Consider the following 16,604-nt stretch of genomic DNA (forward strand, 5'->3'; position numbering starts at 1 on the left):
CACCCCTGCAGCAGCAGCGGCAGGAGCTGGAGGGAGCCAGTGCCGCGGCCGAGGGCGCGGGGGCGGCCCTGCGCACCCACTGGACGTTCGCGCCCACGTTCGACGTGCGCGAGATGACTCGGCTGCTCGACCACGACAACCACGACATGCGCCAGCGCTTCAGGGCCTTCGCCAAGCACCCACTCTTCCTCGTCCAGAACAACATCCCCCTCGACAAAGAGCGGGAGGTCGCCCTCCAACGTACGTACACACATCTTTTCCCACAGAACAACAACACTTGGGTCCAATCCATTTTCTATTCTTGAGAAAATAGACAAGCCCTGAAGCTGGTGGTTGTCGTGGTCGAGCAGCCGGGAATAACAAAGGCCTTGTGGGGGGGGGGCGAGCAGGTCTGCAGCTGATCTGCGACAGCGACTTCCTCTCCGTGACCGACTTCAGCAGCAACCCCAAGCGCATCTTTGCGGCGCACGAGCTCACGGGCCTCGTCGATGGCTCCACCGCCACCAAGATGACCGTTCAGGTACCGTAGAGAGAGAGAGAGAGAGAGAGAGATCTATATACACAGACACGCCCGTCTCGTCCGCTGGGCAACAAAGGCACGGCAATTGGTGCCTCCACCCACTCACCCACTACCCACCCACCCAACCACCACCGCAACAGTTCAACCTCTTTGGCGGGACTGTCTTGAAGCTGGGCACCGAGAGGCACCACAAGCTGCTGCTCAAGGGCATCGACTCTCTCAAGGACATCGGATGCTTTGCCCTCACCGAACTCGGTACTTACTACTTACTACTTACCTGCTACTACCTGCTACTGCTGCTGCTGCTGCTACTGCTGCTACTCTATCCGCCTTCACCACTTCAGCCCCCCCCCGCGACCGTGTGGCCCGTCAGCTCTAACGTGGTCCCCTACCGCACACCTGTTCTTGCTTCTTGCTTCGCCCTTTGCGGTGCAGGGTACGGCAACAACGCCGTGGAAATGAGGACCACCGGTACCGCACCCCCCCCCCCTCTTCTCCCTCCTTTTGTTAAGGCACCGGCACCACCCATGCCTTCCGCCTGTTCGAGGTGTCGTGCCTGCCACTGTGCGCGCACGTGTTATGTAGTACTACATTAGTACTAATGATTACTATTTCTACTATTTCTATTTCATGATCGTCATCGTTTCCTGCACGACGACCAGCCGAGTACGACGCAGCGACGGACGAGTTCATCATCAACACGCCCTCCGTGCTGGCGCAGAAGTACTGGATCACCAACTCGGCCATCCACGCCAAGTGGGCGGTCGTGTTCGCGCGCCTCCTCATCCACGGCCAGGACTACGGCGTGCACGCCTTCCTCACCCGCATCCGCAACGACGACCACTCCGTGTGCAAGTACGACACCTCGCTCGCGCTGCTATACCCCCCCTCCCTTCCACCCACCCACCTCATTTCGCCGGCCCGTTGCGCCCAGGGGTGTGCGGGTGGAGGACATGGGCCGCAAGATGGGCATGAACGGTGTCGACAACGGCAAGCTCTGGTTCGACCACGTGCGCGTTCCGCGGCTCAACCTCCTCGACGCCCACTCGCAGGTGGCCAAGGGCGGCGCCTTCACCTCCTCCATCAAGAGCGCGCGCGGCCGCTTCCTCACCGTGGCCGACCAGCTCCTGGTACCACACACACACACACACACACTTCTCTCCCCTCCACGCACACGCACACGCACACGCACACGCACCCCTGCCCTCTATCCCTTTCCGTTTTACGCACCAGACTCGCTCATCCCTGGATCTCTCTCTCTCTGTGTGTGTGTGTGTCGCTGTGTTTCTCGCGCGTGGGCGTAGAGCGGGCGCATTTGTATCGCGTCGATGCTGATCGGGGGCTCCAAGACCTCCCTCCTCATTGCCATCCGCTACGCCTCCTCCCGCCTGGCCGTGGGTCCCACCGGCAAGAGGTGCACGTCTCCTCCTCTGCTACGAGTACGCGTGTCGTGCGTGCCGTGTGCGGCATTCGCACACCACCGATCACGCTCACACTCACGCGTGTTGATGATGATGATGCGTCGTGTGTGTCGTGTGTCGTGTGTGTGTCGCGTGTTTCCGTTCAGTGATACGCCCATTCTGGCCTACCAGCTGCAGCAGCGCGCGCTGATGCCCCTGCTGGCCACCACCTACGCCTTCAACTTTGGGCTGGACTACGTGAAGGACTACTTTGAGCGCACCACCGTGGGCGACCTCAAGGGCGACGCCATGGCGTCCAAGTGGCTCGTCATCCTCTGCTGCGCCCTCAAGCCCGTCGTGACGTGGAACGCCAATGAGGTCAGCCTCGTCTGCCGCGAGCGCTGCGGAGGACAGGGTATGCCCTCACCCCCTCCCTCACCCCCCTACCGCAACAACTCCCGCCCCGCCCCGCCCCGCCCCAATCCAACGATACCGATGGTCTCCCTGCGCCTTCCCCGCCCCTCAGGCTATCTGGCGTGCAACCGGTTCTCCGACGCCGTGGGAGGCGCGCACGCCGGCATGACGGCAGAGGGCGACAACGCGGTCCTCATGCAGAAGGTGGCCAAGGAGCTCCTCGACATGCTCCGCGCCGGACAGGTCAACCCTCGCTCCCGCGACGACTCCATCAAGCAGGTACACCCCCCCCCAACCCTTTGGCAGCGTGCGGTGCGTCGTCATGCGTCGTTCCTCACCGCCGCCGCAGGACCTGAGGAGCCTGGAGTACCTGGGCTACCTGTTCGACCTCCGCTTTGGGCAGCGCCTGCTGGGCCTGGCCACCTCTCTGCAGCGCCAGCTGGGCGCGGGCCAGCCCCTGTTCGACGTGTGGATGAAGCAGGAGAGCGACGCCATCCAGGCCACCGCCAAGGCCTACGCCGAGCACGGTACGACCTGCCCCCCCCTCGCTTTGCTTCCCCACCCGCCTGCAATCTCTCTCTCTCTCTCTTGCCCCCCTCCCTCCCGAGTACGCTGGTGGTGGTGGTGGTGGTGGTGGTGGTGGTGGTGGTGGTGGTGGTGGTGGTGGTGGTGGTGGCTGTGTGGTACGGGGGATGTACGCTATTTACGTCGTCGTTGTCGTCGTTGGCACTCTGCGTGTGGCCCATGCAGTGACCATCGGCCGGTTTGGCAAGAACGTGGGCAGCAGCGGGCCGGCGCTGCAGCCCATCCTGGCGGACCTGTACCGCCTGTACGCCCTCACCAGCATCGAGAAGGACCTGCCCTGGTTCCTCTGCCACGGCATCCTCACCATCGGCCAAGGTACCGGGCTCACTTGCGTGGCGTCATCGTCATCATCATCATCATCCACGTCACCGTCATCATGGGCGATGATTCTAAGCACCTGTGCGCACGCTCTCGCGGCTCCTCCTCGTCGTCGTGGTCGTGGTCGTGGTCGTGCGCAGGGAGGGAGGTGGGCGACGCCGTGCGTGCCCTGTGCTCGGCCCTGGCGCCCCAGGCGCTCCACCTGACCGACGCCTTTGGCATCCCCGACTACGTGGTGCAGGCGCCCATCGCCCTCGACTGGCAAAAGTACAACCTCGTCGACAACAAGGGCGAGTGCGTGGACTACCTCAAGGAGGAGTTCCGCCTCTGAGCTGCTGCTGCTGCTGTCCCGCGTGGCCGCCACCACCACGCGCCCTACCCACCACCACCCTCACAAGCCCACGCCCTTCCCCCGCACGCGCGGGCACAGCATACAATAAATAACGAATATATATTTATAGCGACACGTTGCTCTGTGCGGACCTGTGGACGTCAAGGCTGTAGCAGTCACAGTAGCAGTACTTGGAGCAGTAATAGTAGTGGTACACACCGCAGGCGCCGTTGGCCGCTTAGCCCTGGGGACTGGCAGGCGGCTCCTGGTGGCGGATATATTTCTCTGCGGCCATTCAACACACACACACGCACACCACAGCCACGCCAACGTGAGACGTGAAGCCGTGGGGGCGGCGGTGGGGATTTCTTATCCCCAGGAGAGAGGAGGAGAGGGGGAGGTACCGACGGTACCGACGGCAGAGGGCACGCGCCGATGGCCGCGCAGGAGGTTGGGGAGGTGGGCCAGGGCGGCGTTCACTTCGTCCACCCACGAGGCCTTCTCCTCCTCGCTTCCCGCCTGCAGCGTGAGCTTGTCCTGGCCCGCCTCGCGTCCCACCACCGAGAAGCCGAATGGCACTGCCCCAGCAACAAACAAACCTGACAGTCAGCCGCAAAGAAGTAGAACACACACACACACACACAACCACCACCACCAGGCACAGGAGCTAAATAAATAAATAAATAAATCAATGTACCAGACTTTTCGTCCCACACGAGGAGGCCGGCGAGGGGGATCTTGGGGCTCTTGGGGGTGTAGACGGCGGCGGGGTCCTTGCCCTTCTTGACGGCGAGTACGATGATGTCGTTGAAGAGGATCACGGTGCAGTTCTTGATGGACGCGCTGCCGTAGGTGACCTTCACAAAAACGCCCTCCCGGATGAACTTCCTCGTGGCCTCCACCAGTTTGAGCGCCTGCACGTGCGCGCGCGTGAGCCGTGGGACTTGGCCGCAGCCGCAGCAGCCGAAGGGTGGGGGGGGGCGTACGGGCTGTTCCTTGGTGTCGAGGAACTGGCGCTGGAGGAGGAGGAGCTTGTTGAGGTTGTCGTTGCGCTGCTTCTGGTTGTTGATGGTGGTCACCACCTCGTGCAGGCCGTCGAGGCACTTGCGCAGGTTGGCGTAGTCAGGATGGGTCTCGGGCGTGTGCTTGAGGAGCTGCTGGAAGAACAGCGGATACCGCGTCAGTCGCTGCATGGGCTTGATGAGGAAGCTCTCCAGATCGAGCCGGTTGATGTCCGGCAGGTCCCGCATCTCCTCCAGCAGCTGGTGCAGCTCCGGCTTGGCATCCTTGAGCTCCTTCAGACGCGTACCGGCCTGCGTCTGGTTGGAGCAGTACTGCGTGTAGAGCCGCAAGTACTCGATCTGCGCGGCACCACACACGACACACGACACACGACACACGCAACACGTGCGTACACACGACACACGACACACGACACACGACACACGACACACGACACACGACACACGACACACGACACACGACACACGACACACGACACACGACACACACGACACACGACACATGACACACGACACACGACACACGTGGGCGTAAGTAGTCTCGCGGTGGCCGGCAGAGCCGAGCCGCGCGTCGTGTCGTGTCGTCGTGTGGTGTGGTATCGTGTCGTGTCGTGTCGTGTCGTGTGTACGCACGAAGGAGAGGAATCGTTCGCCGACGTTGGAATGCTCGGTGGGCAGCCTGTCGAGCCCCTCCATGGAGTCAAACAGGGTGCGGTTGAGGTTCCGGATCTGGTCCACGTTGGAGAAGATCGCCGCGATGTCCGGCCCCTCCACCAGCCCGTTCTCCCTCAGCCTCCGCATGTACTGCTACTCTCCCCGCACACGCACACGCACACGCACACGCACGCGAGCGTTGGCGAGATGAGCGGGTCTGGAGAAGGAGGAGGAGGAGGGGGTAATCATGGTGCGGCATACCTCGACGATGATTTCGAGGTCCTTGACGTACTTCTTCTCTGTCTTGACGAGCTCCTTGACGACCTCCTCGCGCATGTCGACCTTCCTGCGTTCGCCGCTGCCCGCGTGGTCGATGCCGCTCCCGTCAATCTCCCCGCCTGACTTGCGGGCGCGGCCGACGTCGTCCTCCTCGGCCTCGGCCTCCGGGTCCTCCTCCTCCTCGTCGTCCCCATCACCGCCGCCGCTGCCGCGGAGGAGGTCCTCGCGGCTGCCGCCCTTGCCCCCGGCGCCCCCCGGCTTGGCGTCGAACGAGACCGCCCGCGAAAGCGTGCGCTGGTCCCCGTCCTCCGACGATGACGGCGGCCGGTCATTGCGCACGATCGATATCTCCTCCTTCTTCGGCGTCTTCACCCTGCCACCGTTGGTCATTGGTCGTTAGTGTCATGCGTGTGGTGTGGTATCGTGTCGTGTCGTGTCGTTGGTCGTGTCGTTGGTCGTGTCGTGTGTGCGAATCGATTCAAGTGGGGCGCCAAGTTAGGGTGGTGGTACCGGAGGGACTTCTTGGCGTTCTTGGCGGCCTTGAGGAGGCCGGAGTCGTCGCGGGAGGAGTCCTTGTCCTTGTCCTTGTTGGGTGGGCCCTTCTTGGCCTGCTGCTCCCGCTCCCGCTGCTCTCGCTCCTCGCGGAGCTCCTTGGCCTTCTCGCTCTGGAAGTCGAACTTCTTGAGGTTGCGGGTGATGTCCTGCCAGCTCTTCTTCTTCTCGAGCCGCGCCATCATCGTGCGGGGCGACAACAACAACTGCTGCTGGACTGCCGGCTGCTCCCTCTCGTCCTCCTCGTCCTCCTCGTCCTCTTCATCTTCATCTTCGTCCTCTTCATCGTCGTCGTTGTTGTCGGGCTGCTGCTGCTCCCGGCCCCGCCTGGCCGAGATGTCGTCGCGATTGACGAGCTCGACGGCCGGTCCCTCCATGAGCACCGACCACCGGATTTTGTCGAGCCTCTTCACCGCGCCCCGCCTCGCCCCGCCCGCTGCCGCCGCCTTGGCCCCGCGGGCGGCCTCGGCCTCGACATTGGCGCTCTGCTCGCCCTCGCCCGCCCTCGCCCCGCCGGCGGCCGCCGTAGAGGCGCGCGGGGAGGCCGCGTCCTCGTTTTCGCCGCCCACCACGACCACCACCTTGGCGGCAGCGGCGGCAACGGCGGGATGTCGGCCCGCCGGCCTGTCCTTGTCCTGCTCTCTCGCGGCTTCCGCCTCTCCGCTGTCGCTGCCGCCGCCGCCGCCGGCGGCTGTCTGGTCGTCTCCAGGGCCGCCGCGCTCGATGGCCGTTCCGGTCTTTTCGCTCGAGGCCCGCTTGCCGCCGCTCTCGCCCGTCCGATCCCTCTCACGAATGCCACTTCCTGGGCTACTGCACGATGCACACACAACGACCAACGACACACGAACACGTGCGGTGCGAGAAGACGGATCAGCCGTGTGCCCAGTGGCAGCAGCAGCAGCAGCAGCAGCACTGTGAGGATATCTGTATATATATACCCGAGAGTAGTTGGGGAGGCGAGGATGAGAGAGCGGGAGCCACCGGGTGTGCGGGCGAGGGACTCCTTGAGCTTGAGGGCGTGCTGGAAGGAGATGCGCTCGAAGAGCTCCAGGGCCTGGTCGGACTTGAAGTCGTAGATCTCCGGACACTTGGCGCCCGTCGTCGCGATGTAGTTGAAGTGCATCCCCTTGACCCCTTCGCGGTGGCCCCAGTTCTTGATCTGCGTGAACGTGTGGGCCATGATCACCTCCTGCGCACACGCCACACGCCACATACGTATGACACGCACGTCAGATCTCTCACGACCGCCGGGCAGCAGAAACTTTTCATTCGATGGAAGATGGGGAGCTAGCTCGCTAGCGAGGAGAACCTGAGAGTTGGAGTCGAGGACGGTGATTCCCTCCCCGTCGAGCACGACCACGACGGCCCTCTTCCGTTCGGAGGCCTTCAGCTTCTTGATGCGGGGCGCTCGCCCCGGCTTGCACTTGCCCTGCGCCCATCTCTGCAGGAAGGCCGGACGAGGGAAGAGCGCCGGGTCATCATCATCGTCACCACCAACACCACCACCAGCAGCAGCCACCACCACCACCAGCCACCACCACCAGCAGCCACCACATCGTCGCCGTCGTCATCTCCGCAGTGGCGGGAGCGGGGGGTGGGGTACCTGGGCCAGGTATTTCTGCGGGGCGACGAGGTCCACCTCCTTGATGGCGATCGGGCCGGAGGGTACCTGCGACCCTCCGCCTCCTCCGCCTCCTCCTCCTCCTCCTATTCCCGTCGAAGGGGCACCGCCGCTGGCTCGCGAGCTGCTGCTGCTTGTCGTAGTCGAGGTGGTGGTAGCGGCGACGGCGGCGGCGCTGACGTTGGTATTGACCTTGAGGCCCAGGCTGCTTCCGCCGCTGCCAGGCCTGCTGCCTCCCGAGCTGGAGTTGCGGCCGCTCGACATAGACGACGAGGAGCGGGGCGAGGGCGAGGGCGACGCCACTCGCGACCCGGCGGGCGACGAGGGCGAGGAGCGAGGGGTGATGACGGAGCGCGACGGAGCGCCCGAGATCGAATGGCGCGTGGCTGCGCGCGGGCGCGTGACTGTCGGGGAACTGCCCGAGTTGGCGGTGAGCGGGGCCGGCTGCGGGACCGCGGTGCTGCTGCCACCGCTGCTTCGGAAGAGCGAGCGGCGGGAGATGGACGGGAGCGAGGTGCTCCGCCCGCGCTCGCCCATGGAGCGGAGGGTCGGCTTCGAGGAGGACCCGCCGGATGATCGCGGTGCCGGAATGGCGGTTTCCTCCTTGGACGTCGTCGGCGACCACTCCAGCACCCGCCGCAACGACCTGCCCTCCGGCGTCGCCGCAGGGGCCAGCGGCTGCTCGGCACCGGCCACGGTGGACTTCTCCTTCTCCTTCTCCTTCTCCTTGTCCTTGTCCTTGTCCTTCTCCTTTTCCTTCTCCTTGTCCTTTTCCTTGTCCTTGTACTTGTCCTTGTCCTTGTCCTTCTCCTTCTCCTTCTCCTTCTCCTTGATTTCCTTTTTGGTGGGCTTGGTGGTGGTGTTGTCGTCGCGCTCGTCGTCGTTCTTGTCGCGGTGGGGGAAGAGCAGCCCCTGGAGGGCGCGCAGGGTGTCCTCGCGCTTGCTCTCCGACGACGAGGAGGCGGCCGCGGCGGCGTCGCGGGTCGGGTGGCTGAGGTCGCCGTCCTCCTTGCTCTTGTGGAGGGCGTCGAGGAAGCGGTTGGGCTCGCCGCGCCGGATGACCTCGCTCATGGCGCTCTTGCTCTCGCTCCGCGCCGAGGTCGGGCTCGGGCTGGAGCCCTTCTTCCAGAAGCTCAGGTTCTGCAGGATGTTGGTCGAGAACGACCCCTTCCGCTCCCGCAGCGTGCCGCCGTCCGGCTGCCCCGAACGCGGCGACAGCGACGACGGCCCCGGCCCCGGCCCCGCCTGCTCCGCGCCCGCTGCCGGGCTGCGCGGACTCGTGGCAAAGTACGAAAACGAGGAGGCCGGCGGCGAGAAGGCCGAGGAGGGCGAGGAAGAGGTGGAGGAGGCCGGCGGCGTGACGTGGAGGAGGCTCGGGCTCAGCCCGGAGCTGGGCGAGCGGCGGTGAGCCAGCGACGACGAGGTGGGGCTCTGCGGAGATCTCTTGTCGGCTCCGTCCGAGCCGGCCTCCGCCAGGCCGCCGCCCGCCGAGAGGGACTTGGCGGGGATGGGCGGCACCGCCTTGACCGCCGCCGCCGCATCAGGGCCGCCGGCGGGCGGGGGCTGCAGGCGCATCCAGCCGTCGATGCGGCCGGCCGTCACGGTCACGCGCGAAGGCCGAGGCGGCGGCACCCGCTTGACGGGCGCGGAGGCGCCCGACGGCGACTGCACGTCTGCTGCTGGTTGCTGCGGCTGCTGCTGCTGAGTAGCGGTGGCCCCGGCGGGCGAGGCCGGCGGTGAGGCCCGGGCCTGTTCGGGCGACGGGGACTCCTCGCCCTCCGACTGGTGGGCAACTCCTGACGAGGCGGCGGTGTCGCCCGCCGCCGTACAGAGAAGACCCCGCGACGGCGGTGTGGGCGATTGCACCGGGTGCGGGCGCGTGCGCGGCGGCACCTTTGGCCCGCCAGCCTCCTCTTTCCCGCCCTGAACGCGGCACGCGGCACACACGACACACGACACAACAGCACAACACGCACAAATGAGCACCGCTCGAGCGGAGGAGGAGGAGCAGATGAGAGAGAGAAGAGCAGAGCAGAGCAGAGCAGAGACCAGGGCGCAAGTGCGCGAGGGTGAGATCTCGACGATACCTCGGCGGCAGGAGGCGAGGAGGCCCCGGGGCTGGTAGTGGTGGTGCTGCTGATGGTGCCCGCGGTGGTGGCGGTATTGTGGGGCGGCTGCGGCTGCTGCTGCGGACGGTGATGGTGGGAGTTGATGGCCGGGGGGTTGGGGAGCGGCAGCGGCCGCGAGCGGTTGGAGGTGGAGGGGGAGACCGGCAGCGACGCGCGCGTGTGAGAAAGGGGTCCAGGCCGGCTCTCGCGCGACGGCACCGGCGGCGGCGGCGCCCCACGCAGCCGGTTGGCCGCTGCTGGTCCCGCGTCGGGGCTGACCGCGCCGCTGGTGGGTGGGCCTGGTGGTGTGCGCTGGGGCGACCATTGGGCCAGGCCCGTCGGAGGCGGGAGCTTACGCCCGCTGCTCTCCCCCGCCCCGGTGGCAGTAGCAGCCGGTGGTGCAGGTGCGGGGGCGCCTGTGGGTCGCCGAAGTGTGATGCCCCCCTGCGGGCTGGCATTGTTGCTGGCGCCGCCCACGTTTTTGGACCCCGGCCTGTCGTTTTACGGATTTATGGATTATTGTTACAGACTAAAAATATTCCCCCCCCCAACGCTGCGTGGAACCCAACCCAACCAAAGAAACACAATACTCTAGTACTAATCATAAACGCGCCGAAGATGTAGAAGGAAAGGCGTACGAGTCCATGCTGTATCGTCCTTTTGTTGGGCTCCTCTTGCCCCTGTAAAGCGGCAAAACGCGGCGTTCGCTTTCTTCTCTTACTCCAGTCGCCTAATTAATTCGTGGTTCCTGCCCAGTTTTTGCCCGACAACGCCAGCGGGAAATAGCAAAGGAAATTGTGGTTTCTCGACACAGTTCCGTTGCGCAAAAAGGCGCCAAAAGATGAGGGCGTTTGCGTTGCTGTGGTAGAGGGGTGCGAGGACTCCACAACTCCACACCATAACACAAGAAGAAACGAGAGCAGGACACGACCACCACTGCGTCCAACACCGCACCCCAATCCGCTCCTCCCCAAAAGCAGAAAAATGCAACAGAGCCAGCTGCGGCGCCTGTTCGACGGCGCACCGCCTGCGCCTACTTCTCCTTCTACTACTTCTTCTATTACTTCGATTCCCGTGGTGGTGGTGGGCCACGAGGAGCCGCCGTCCGGTCTGGAAGCCCTCAAGAACAAGCATGTGCGGGACAAGGGCACCCGCCTCCACCGCGACTCGGTGGACGACCTCGCCCTCCTCTCCCTCCTCACGAGCGCCTCCACCTCCTCCTCAGACACGTGCGGCGGCGCGCCATCCGCCGCAGAAGCAGCTGCTGGCGTGGGCCTGGGCAAGGAGAACCGCCGCTCGTCGTCGGTGCGCACACAGCGGGTGAGCTCCGCCGTCCACCGGGACACCACCCCGCACAAACGCAAGAGCCGCGGGAGCGCCATAAGGTCGCCCTCCGTCGCCCCGCGCCAGCCCCTCACCCCCTCCACCCATCACCACCACCAGCACAAGCCGCAGCCCACCGGTGGTGGCGAGGCCGCCGCCGCATACGAGGCGTGCGACGTCGAGAGGCCGACCAAGGTCAAGGCCAAGCAGCAGCAGCCGCACACGCCGCCGGTGGCGGGCGAGCGGCGGGTGCGACGGCGGCCGAAGAAGAGCCCTGCCGTGTCGAACGAGGACCTCCGACGCGAGATCGCCGGCACCCTCCGCTCTCACCTCGGCGGCGGCGATGTCTCTCCCGCGGCGGCGGCGGCCACGCCCAAGCGCAAGGCCAGCAGCCTGGCCGGCGTCGAGCGCAACCGCCTCGGCTACGCCCATCCCCCATCTTCTTCTTCCTCCTCCACCTCTTCGTCGTCGCGTGGCGCCGGTCCGCTGTCGGCGTCGTCCGGGTGCGTGCGACTCAGGAGCCAGCGGTCGCTCGATGGGCTGCTGGGCCAGCCCCTCCGGCTGCGCGCCCCGTGTGGACCCGTCGAAGGCGAGCACGGCCGCCTCCACCACCTCCGCCTGCAGCTGCACGTGCCCCGCCTCGACGTCGAACGAGCCGACCACGACAACGATGACGACGGTGAGTGGGAGGCGTGCGACGAACAGCCTGCGAAGCTCAACGGGCGTGCCACCTTCATCGAGACGGCGGCCAAGGGCCGCGAGGCTGGCCTGCGCTTCATCGCCCTCCACCCGCGCTCCGGTCTGCCACAGAGCGACGCCGCCCAGCAGCAGCAGCAGGCTGAGGCGCCCCACGTGGCGGTGGGCGCGGGGCGACGAAGGCGATCGCGATCGCTCACGGACGTGCGTAAGGCCCTGCGCGAGGGAAGCGACTCTGCCTCCTCCACTTACCTCGCGCCTCACGGAACCGACGGCAAGGAGCGGGCGCGCCGCAAGAAGGCCGGCCGCCGCCGCTCCTCCCTCATGAAGGTCTTTGACTCACTTCGCAACAAGCTTGCCGGCCCCGGTACGGCGACTCTTCTCGGTCTTGTTGCCCTGCAACTCCCTTTTGGCTTCTTTGGTTACGTGATAGACAGCTGATCAATCATTGGTGCTCCTGGACTATAGAGGACAGCGAGGAGGACGGCGAGACGCAGCAGCAGCCGCCACACGAGGAACGTACCGACGCATCGTCGGGCAAGCACAGCCACAAGCAACAGCGGCAGCGGCAGCAGCAGCAGCAGCAGCAGCAGCAGCAGCAGCAGCCATCGGCTCTTTCCGAGGAGACTGCGGGAGGGCTTCGCCTGGCGTGCCCCACTTCCTTCAACCAACTCCTGGCCCGTACGCGCCCCACCCCCTAGTCCCCTTCACGTGGTTGGCGGCCCAACTAACCGGATTTCAATCTCGGACGTGGGGTTACACTGTGGGCGCGTTGTTGCATTGCAACAGAGGGCGGCACGCTGCCGGGGGTGGTGGCGGGGAGCGTGTTCGCGAACTGGGACGCGCACCAGAACCGCTTGGAGGACCCGGGCCTCGTGGGCAGCCTGGTGCTGGCCGTGCGGCACTGGGGCTTCACCCCGGAGCACCTCTTCACCGCCTTCCTCGAGGCCTACTACTTCCCGCCTCTCCTCTCCGCGCCGGCCTCCCGCTCTCTCTACACACCGGCCGCCCCCGCTCTCTTGCCCTTCCGGTACGCCCCCCCCCAACCCACACCGTGTGTGTGTTGTGTGTGTTGTGTCGTGTGATCGTGCGTGCCATGTCAGCTGATTGAACCATCCGGAATGTGTCCAGGCGGAAGCTGGCGAGCTTCCTGGTGGAGTGGGTGGACGTTGCCTACGAGGCCGACTTTAGCGGGCGTGCGCTCGGGCAGAAGCTGAAGGTGCTGGTCAACGAGGTCATGGTACGGCACGGCCTCAAGGACGAGGCCAACGCCGTGCGCAACCGCATCTGGGCGTCCTCCATCCGCCACCCGCGCTCCCTGACCGCGGCCCTCCGGTTGCGATCCCCGTCCACCGCGGGTGCACCCTCCTCACCGGGGTACCACCCCGCCGCCGCCACGGTTCAGCCCACGGCCACGACCGCCGTCGCCGCCCCTGGCGCGGAGCGACTGGCCAGAGCCGTGAAAGGCGGCAAGGCCGAAGTCGCCACTCCCTCGCAGTCCTCGCGGCAGCTCCGACCGCAGGCGTCGGTGCTGGTCCGCACGGCTCCGGCCACTCCGTCGTCGTCGACGTCGCAGCAGACCCAGGCGCGGATGGGGCGTGTGGCGTCGGAGCGCATGATTGAGCGTATTCCGACCAGCGGCAAGGTGAAGCCCATGAACGTGCTCCAGGTGCGGTCGCGGGTGATCGCGCAACAGCTGACGCGAATCGACTACGAGCTGCTGGGCAAGGTCGACCTGCGCGAGTTCACCGACATGGCCTTCACCAAGCCCGAGCTCAGCCCCAACATCAACCTCCTCATCGAGCAGTGCAACAAGATCTCCTACTGGGTGTGCTCGCAGGTGCTCATCCTCAAGAAGTTCAGCCACCAGGTCAAGGCCCTCCGCAAGTTCATCAACATCGCCTATGTACGTGAGCCGTCTCCCACCCAAAGCAGCAGAGAAGGATATGCAAGCTGATACGATGATATGTATGTCTCTGTGTGTATGTGTGTGATATATGTGTGTATATATATATATATATATGGGGGGTGGTCGGGTGGGGACGAGTGCAGAAGTGCCTCAAGATGGGCAACTTTGCGTCGCTGATGGCGCTGTCGCTGGGCCTCAACCTGTCGCCCCTCACGCGGCTGGAGGAGCTGTGGGAGGAGGCCTACCGGGACGGCAAGTGTGCGGCCAAGATGCGCAAGGTCAACACGTTCCTACCGCTCGTCGGCAACTGCAAGGAGTACCGCGAGGTGCTCGCCAGGCACATGGAGCGCCTGGCCCGCCTCGACGAGGCCACCCGCAGCGGCGTCGACGCGCCGGCGGCAGCACCACCAGCGTCCCCGCGCCAGCAGCAGCAGAGGGAGGAGCACGAGCCGCCGGCGGAGGAGGCAGAGGGCGAGGAGCAGCAGGTGCGGTATCCGCTGATCCCGTTCCTGGCGGTCTACATGAAGGACCTCACCTTCATCAACGACGGCAACTCGCACCTCATGCGCGGCGGCCACCTCAACGTGGACAAGATGCTGCGGTGGGGCCGCATCCTGCGCGAGATCCAGCTGCTCCAGCGCCAGCCCTGCCCCATCGAGGTGGACGAGCTCGTCCACAACCTCCTCATCAACATCAACTTCATCAGCGAGGAGACCCTCTGGAACATCTCCTCCTCCCTCAAACTCCAGCACTCCCGCGACTGAGCCTGATGTGTCGCTACCCCCCCCCCAAACACGTGCAGCTCTCACACACATTCATAACAAACGTACATACACATATATATTGCATTATTTTGGTCCCGGTGATGCTGTTCACCCTGTGTGTGCGGTGGTGGTGGTGAGGTGGTGGGGGGGACGTTGTGGGAGGGGGGACGGGTGTGGTTATGGCGGAGGACTCAAAAATCGGTAATTACAACTACGCGGGGGGTAGGTCCTCGGCCTCATCGTGAGGACCCTCTGTGCCTCCACACCATCAGCTGGGTGGACCCTCCTGCAGTCTGCGCCTCCAGTGCCGCGAGTGCACGCCTCTAAGAGTCTTCTCTCTCCGTGTCTCTCTGTCTGCGCTTCTCCCAACGAGTGCTCAGGCTCTGTGCACACAAGCCGAAGAATGAAGCGGTGGTAAGTTGCAGCTTGTTCGCAGTGGTCGGTTGGTGGTGGGTGCGTACGGGTATTCGTTGCCGTTGTTGAGGGCGCGACACGTGGCGCTGCTGCTGCTGCTGTTCCGCATGCCGCGCAGGGCCACCGAAAAGGTCCGCTGCCCGATGGTGTTCCCCGCCAGCTTGCCCAGCGGCGACAACGAGGGCGCACTCTCCGCCTTCTTGCCGAACGGCGCCGCCCCCGACACCGTGTTGCGCCGCTGCGGCACCGAATCCTCCGCCTCCAGCTCCTATGTTGTACGCCGAACAACAACAACAACAGCAACAGCAGCAGCAGCAACAACCAACAACCAACAACCACCAAGACGAAAAAGACAGGAGAGGCATCAGCCACCGTAGGAAACGCGCGGAGGGTGGGTAAGATGGGGGTAGGTAGGCGTACCTCGCTGAGCGGGTTGTCCGGGTCGGCGTCCGAGTATTCCCACACGCGGATGGTGCCGTCGTCGCCCGCCGAGTAGAGGGTGCCGCCCTTGAAGGAGATGGCGTTCACGCTGCCCTCGTGGCCCCGCAGCACGTTCATGCACTGGCCCAGCTTGATGCTCCACTCCCGGATGGTGCCGTCGGCGGAAGCCGTAAACAGGCGGTCGCCGTACATCTTGAAGACCCGGATACGCGCCGAATGGCCCTCAAAGACATTCACGCTGGCCTTCGTGTCAGCACCAGCCACAACAACCACAACATCCATCACAACAACCATCACAATCACAATCACAACCACAACCACCACACCCAATTTAACATCATTGTCGGATGGAGCATGTACAATTTGCCGGACTGGAGGGAGATCATCTTGAGGCTGTCGTCGGCGAGGCCCGCCTTCTCGGAGTTGATGCCGAAGAGGTGGTTGCCCTTGATCTTGAAGGACGTGAGGGACGTCTCCACGTTCATGACCTGTATGCATTCGCCCTTCTTGGGGTTCCACACCCGGACCGTCTTGTCGCGCGATGACGAGTAGAGGAGGCCGTTGTAGGTGCGGCAGCAGTACACCCACGCCGTGTGGCCCTTGAACGTCTTCAAGCACTTACCCAGCTGCTCAGAGGCCACACACACACACACACACACACACACACACACACACACACCACGCACACCACGCACACCACCACACCATCAGCGACCGTCCGAGGCTTGGGTTGGTGATTGGGGTGGGGGAGTGTGCAGGCGGTACGGCGTACCTTGGGGTTCCAGGACTTGATGGTGAGGTCGGTGGAGGCGGTGTACATGATGCCGTTATCGTAGAAGAGGGAGGTGATGGCCTCCTTGTGGCCCTTGAACACGTTGCGGTGCTTCTTGGTCAGCTCCACCTCGGGTCCGTTCTTGGTGCGCCCCATGTAGACCGCAGCCGTGCGCACCCCGGGCGCCGCCTGCCGCGAGGCTGAGTCACCGAAGAACTTGGACAGGTTCTTTGTCCTGCAGCAGCCACCAGCGAGTGTGGTTGGTGGTGATGGACGTGGTGGTTGTCAGATGGGGGTGGTGCGGGGTTGGGGTGGGTGGTGCGGGGTGTAGGGTGTACTTGGCCTGCTCCATGCTGGTGTCCCAGGCCATGACGGTGCCGTCCATGGAGGCTGTGTAGAGGATGTCGTCCTCGATGGTGTAGTCGTTGATCGTTTTCTTGTGGCCCGCGTAGGTGATGTAGCTGTTCGTGTTCTGCTCCCA

At 64.7% G+C, this 16,604-nt stretch overlaps 3 protein-coding genes and 1 pseudogene across 3 annotated transcripts in view; 2 read left to right on the forward strand and 2 right to left on the reverse strand.

Annotated features, from left to right (window-relative positions):
- Positions 1 to 146: 146 nt before the first annotated feature.
- On the forward strand, positions 147 to 3,568 carry ACA1_238250 (acylCoA dehydrogenase, middle domain containing protein; the record flags this gene model as incomplete). The annotated part of the gene is made up of 12 exons (XM_004335267.1): positions 147 to 240; positions 390 to 520; positions 661 to 775; positions 956 to 991; positions 1,183 to 1,375; positions 1,455 to 1,650; positions 1,825 to 1,934; positions 2,088 to 2,335; positions 2,447 to 2,613; positions 2,684 to 2,861; positions 3,085 to 3,234; positions 3,378 to 3,568. 12 exons carry the CDS (start codon positions 147 to 149, stop codon positions 3,566 to 3,568), a joined length of 1,809 nt encoding a protein of 602 aa, XP_004335315.1.
- A 124-nt stretch (positions 3,569 to 3,692) lies between these two features.
- ACA1_238260 lies at positions 3,693 to 10,450 on the reverse strand (annotated as a pseudogene).
- A 338-nt stretch (positions 10,451 to 10,788) lies between these two features.
- On the forward strand, positions 10,789 to 14,496 carry ACA1_238270 (RasGEF domain containing protein; the record flags this gene model as incomplete). The annotated part of the gene is made up of 5 exons (XM_004335268.1): positions 10,789 to 12,190; positions 12,292 to 12,504; positions 12,613 to 12,853; positions 12,955 to 13,729; positions 13,876 to 14,496. 5 exons carry the CDS (start codon positions 10,789 to 10,791, stop codon positions 14,494 to 14,496), a joined length of 3,252 nt encoding a protein of 1,083 aa, XP_004335316.1.
- A 376-nt stretch (positions 14,497 to 14,872) lies between these two features.
- Positions 14,873 to 16,604, reverse strand: part of ACA1_238280 (WD40 repeat-containing protein) — a gene marked incomplete at both ends in the record, with an annotated part of 2,405 nt that continues 673 nt past the window's right edge. The window contains 6 exons of the mRNA XM_004335269.1: positions 14,873 to 14,879; positions 14,958 to 15,178; positions 15,331 to 15,589; positions 15,712 to 15,977; positions 16,124 to 16,358; positions 16,462 to 16,559. Of these exons, the coding sequence (XP_004335317.1) occupies positions 14,873 to 14,879; positions 14,958 to 15,178; positions 15,331 to 15,589; positions 15,712 to 15,977; positions 16,124 to 16,358; positions 16,462 to 16,559 (1,086 nt within the window). The remainder of the gene's footprint in view (positions 14,880 to 14,957; positions 15,179 to 15,330; positions 15,590 to 15,711; positions 15,978 to 16,123; positions 16,359 to 16,461; positions 16,560 to 16,604) is intronic.

Source organism: Acanthamoeba castellanii (genome assembly GCF_000313135.1).
Source record: "Acanthamoeba castellanii str. Neff unplaced genomic scaffold scf7180000084763, whole genome shotgun sequence".
Lineage (NCBI taxonomy): Eukaryota > Discosea > Longamoebia > Acanthamoebidae > Acanthamoeba > Acanthamoeba castellanii.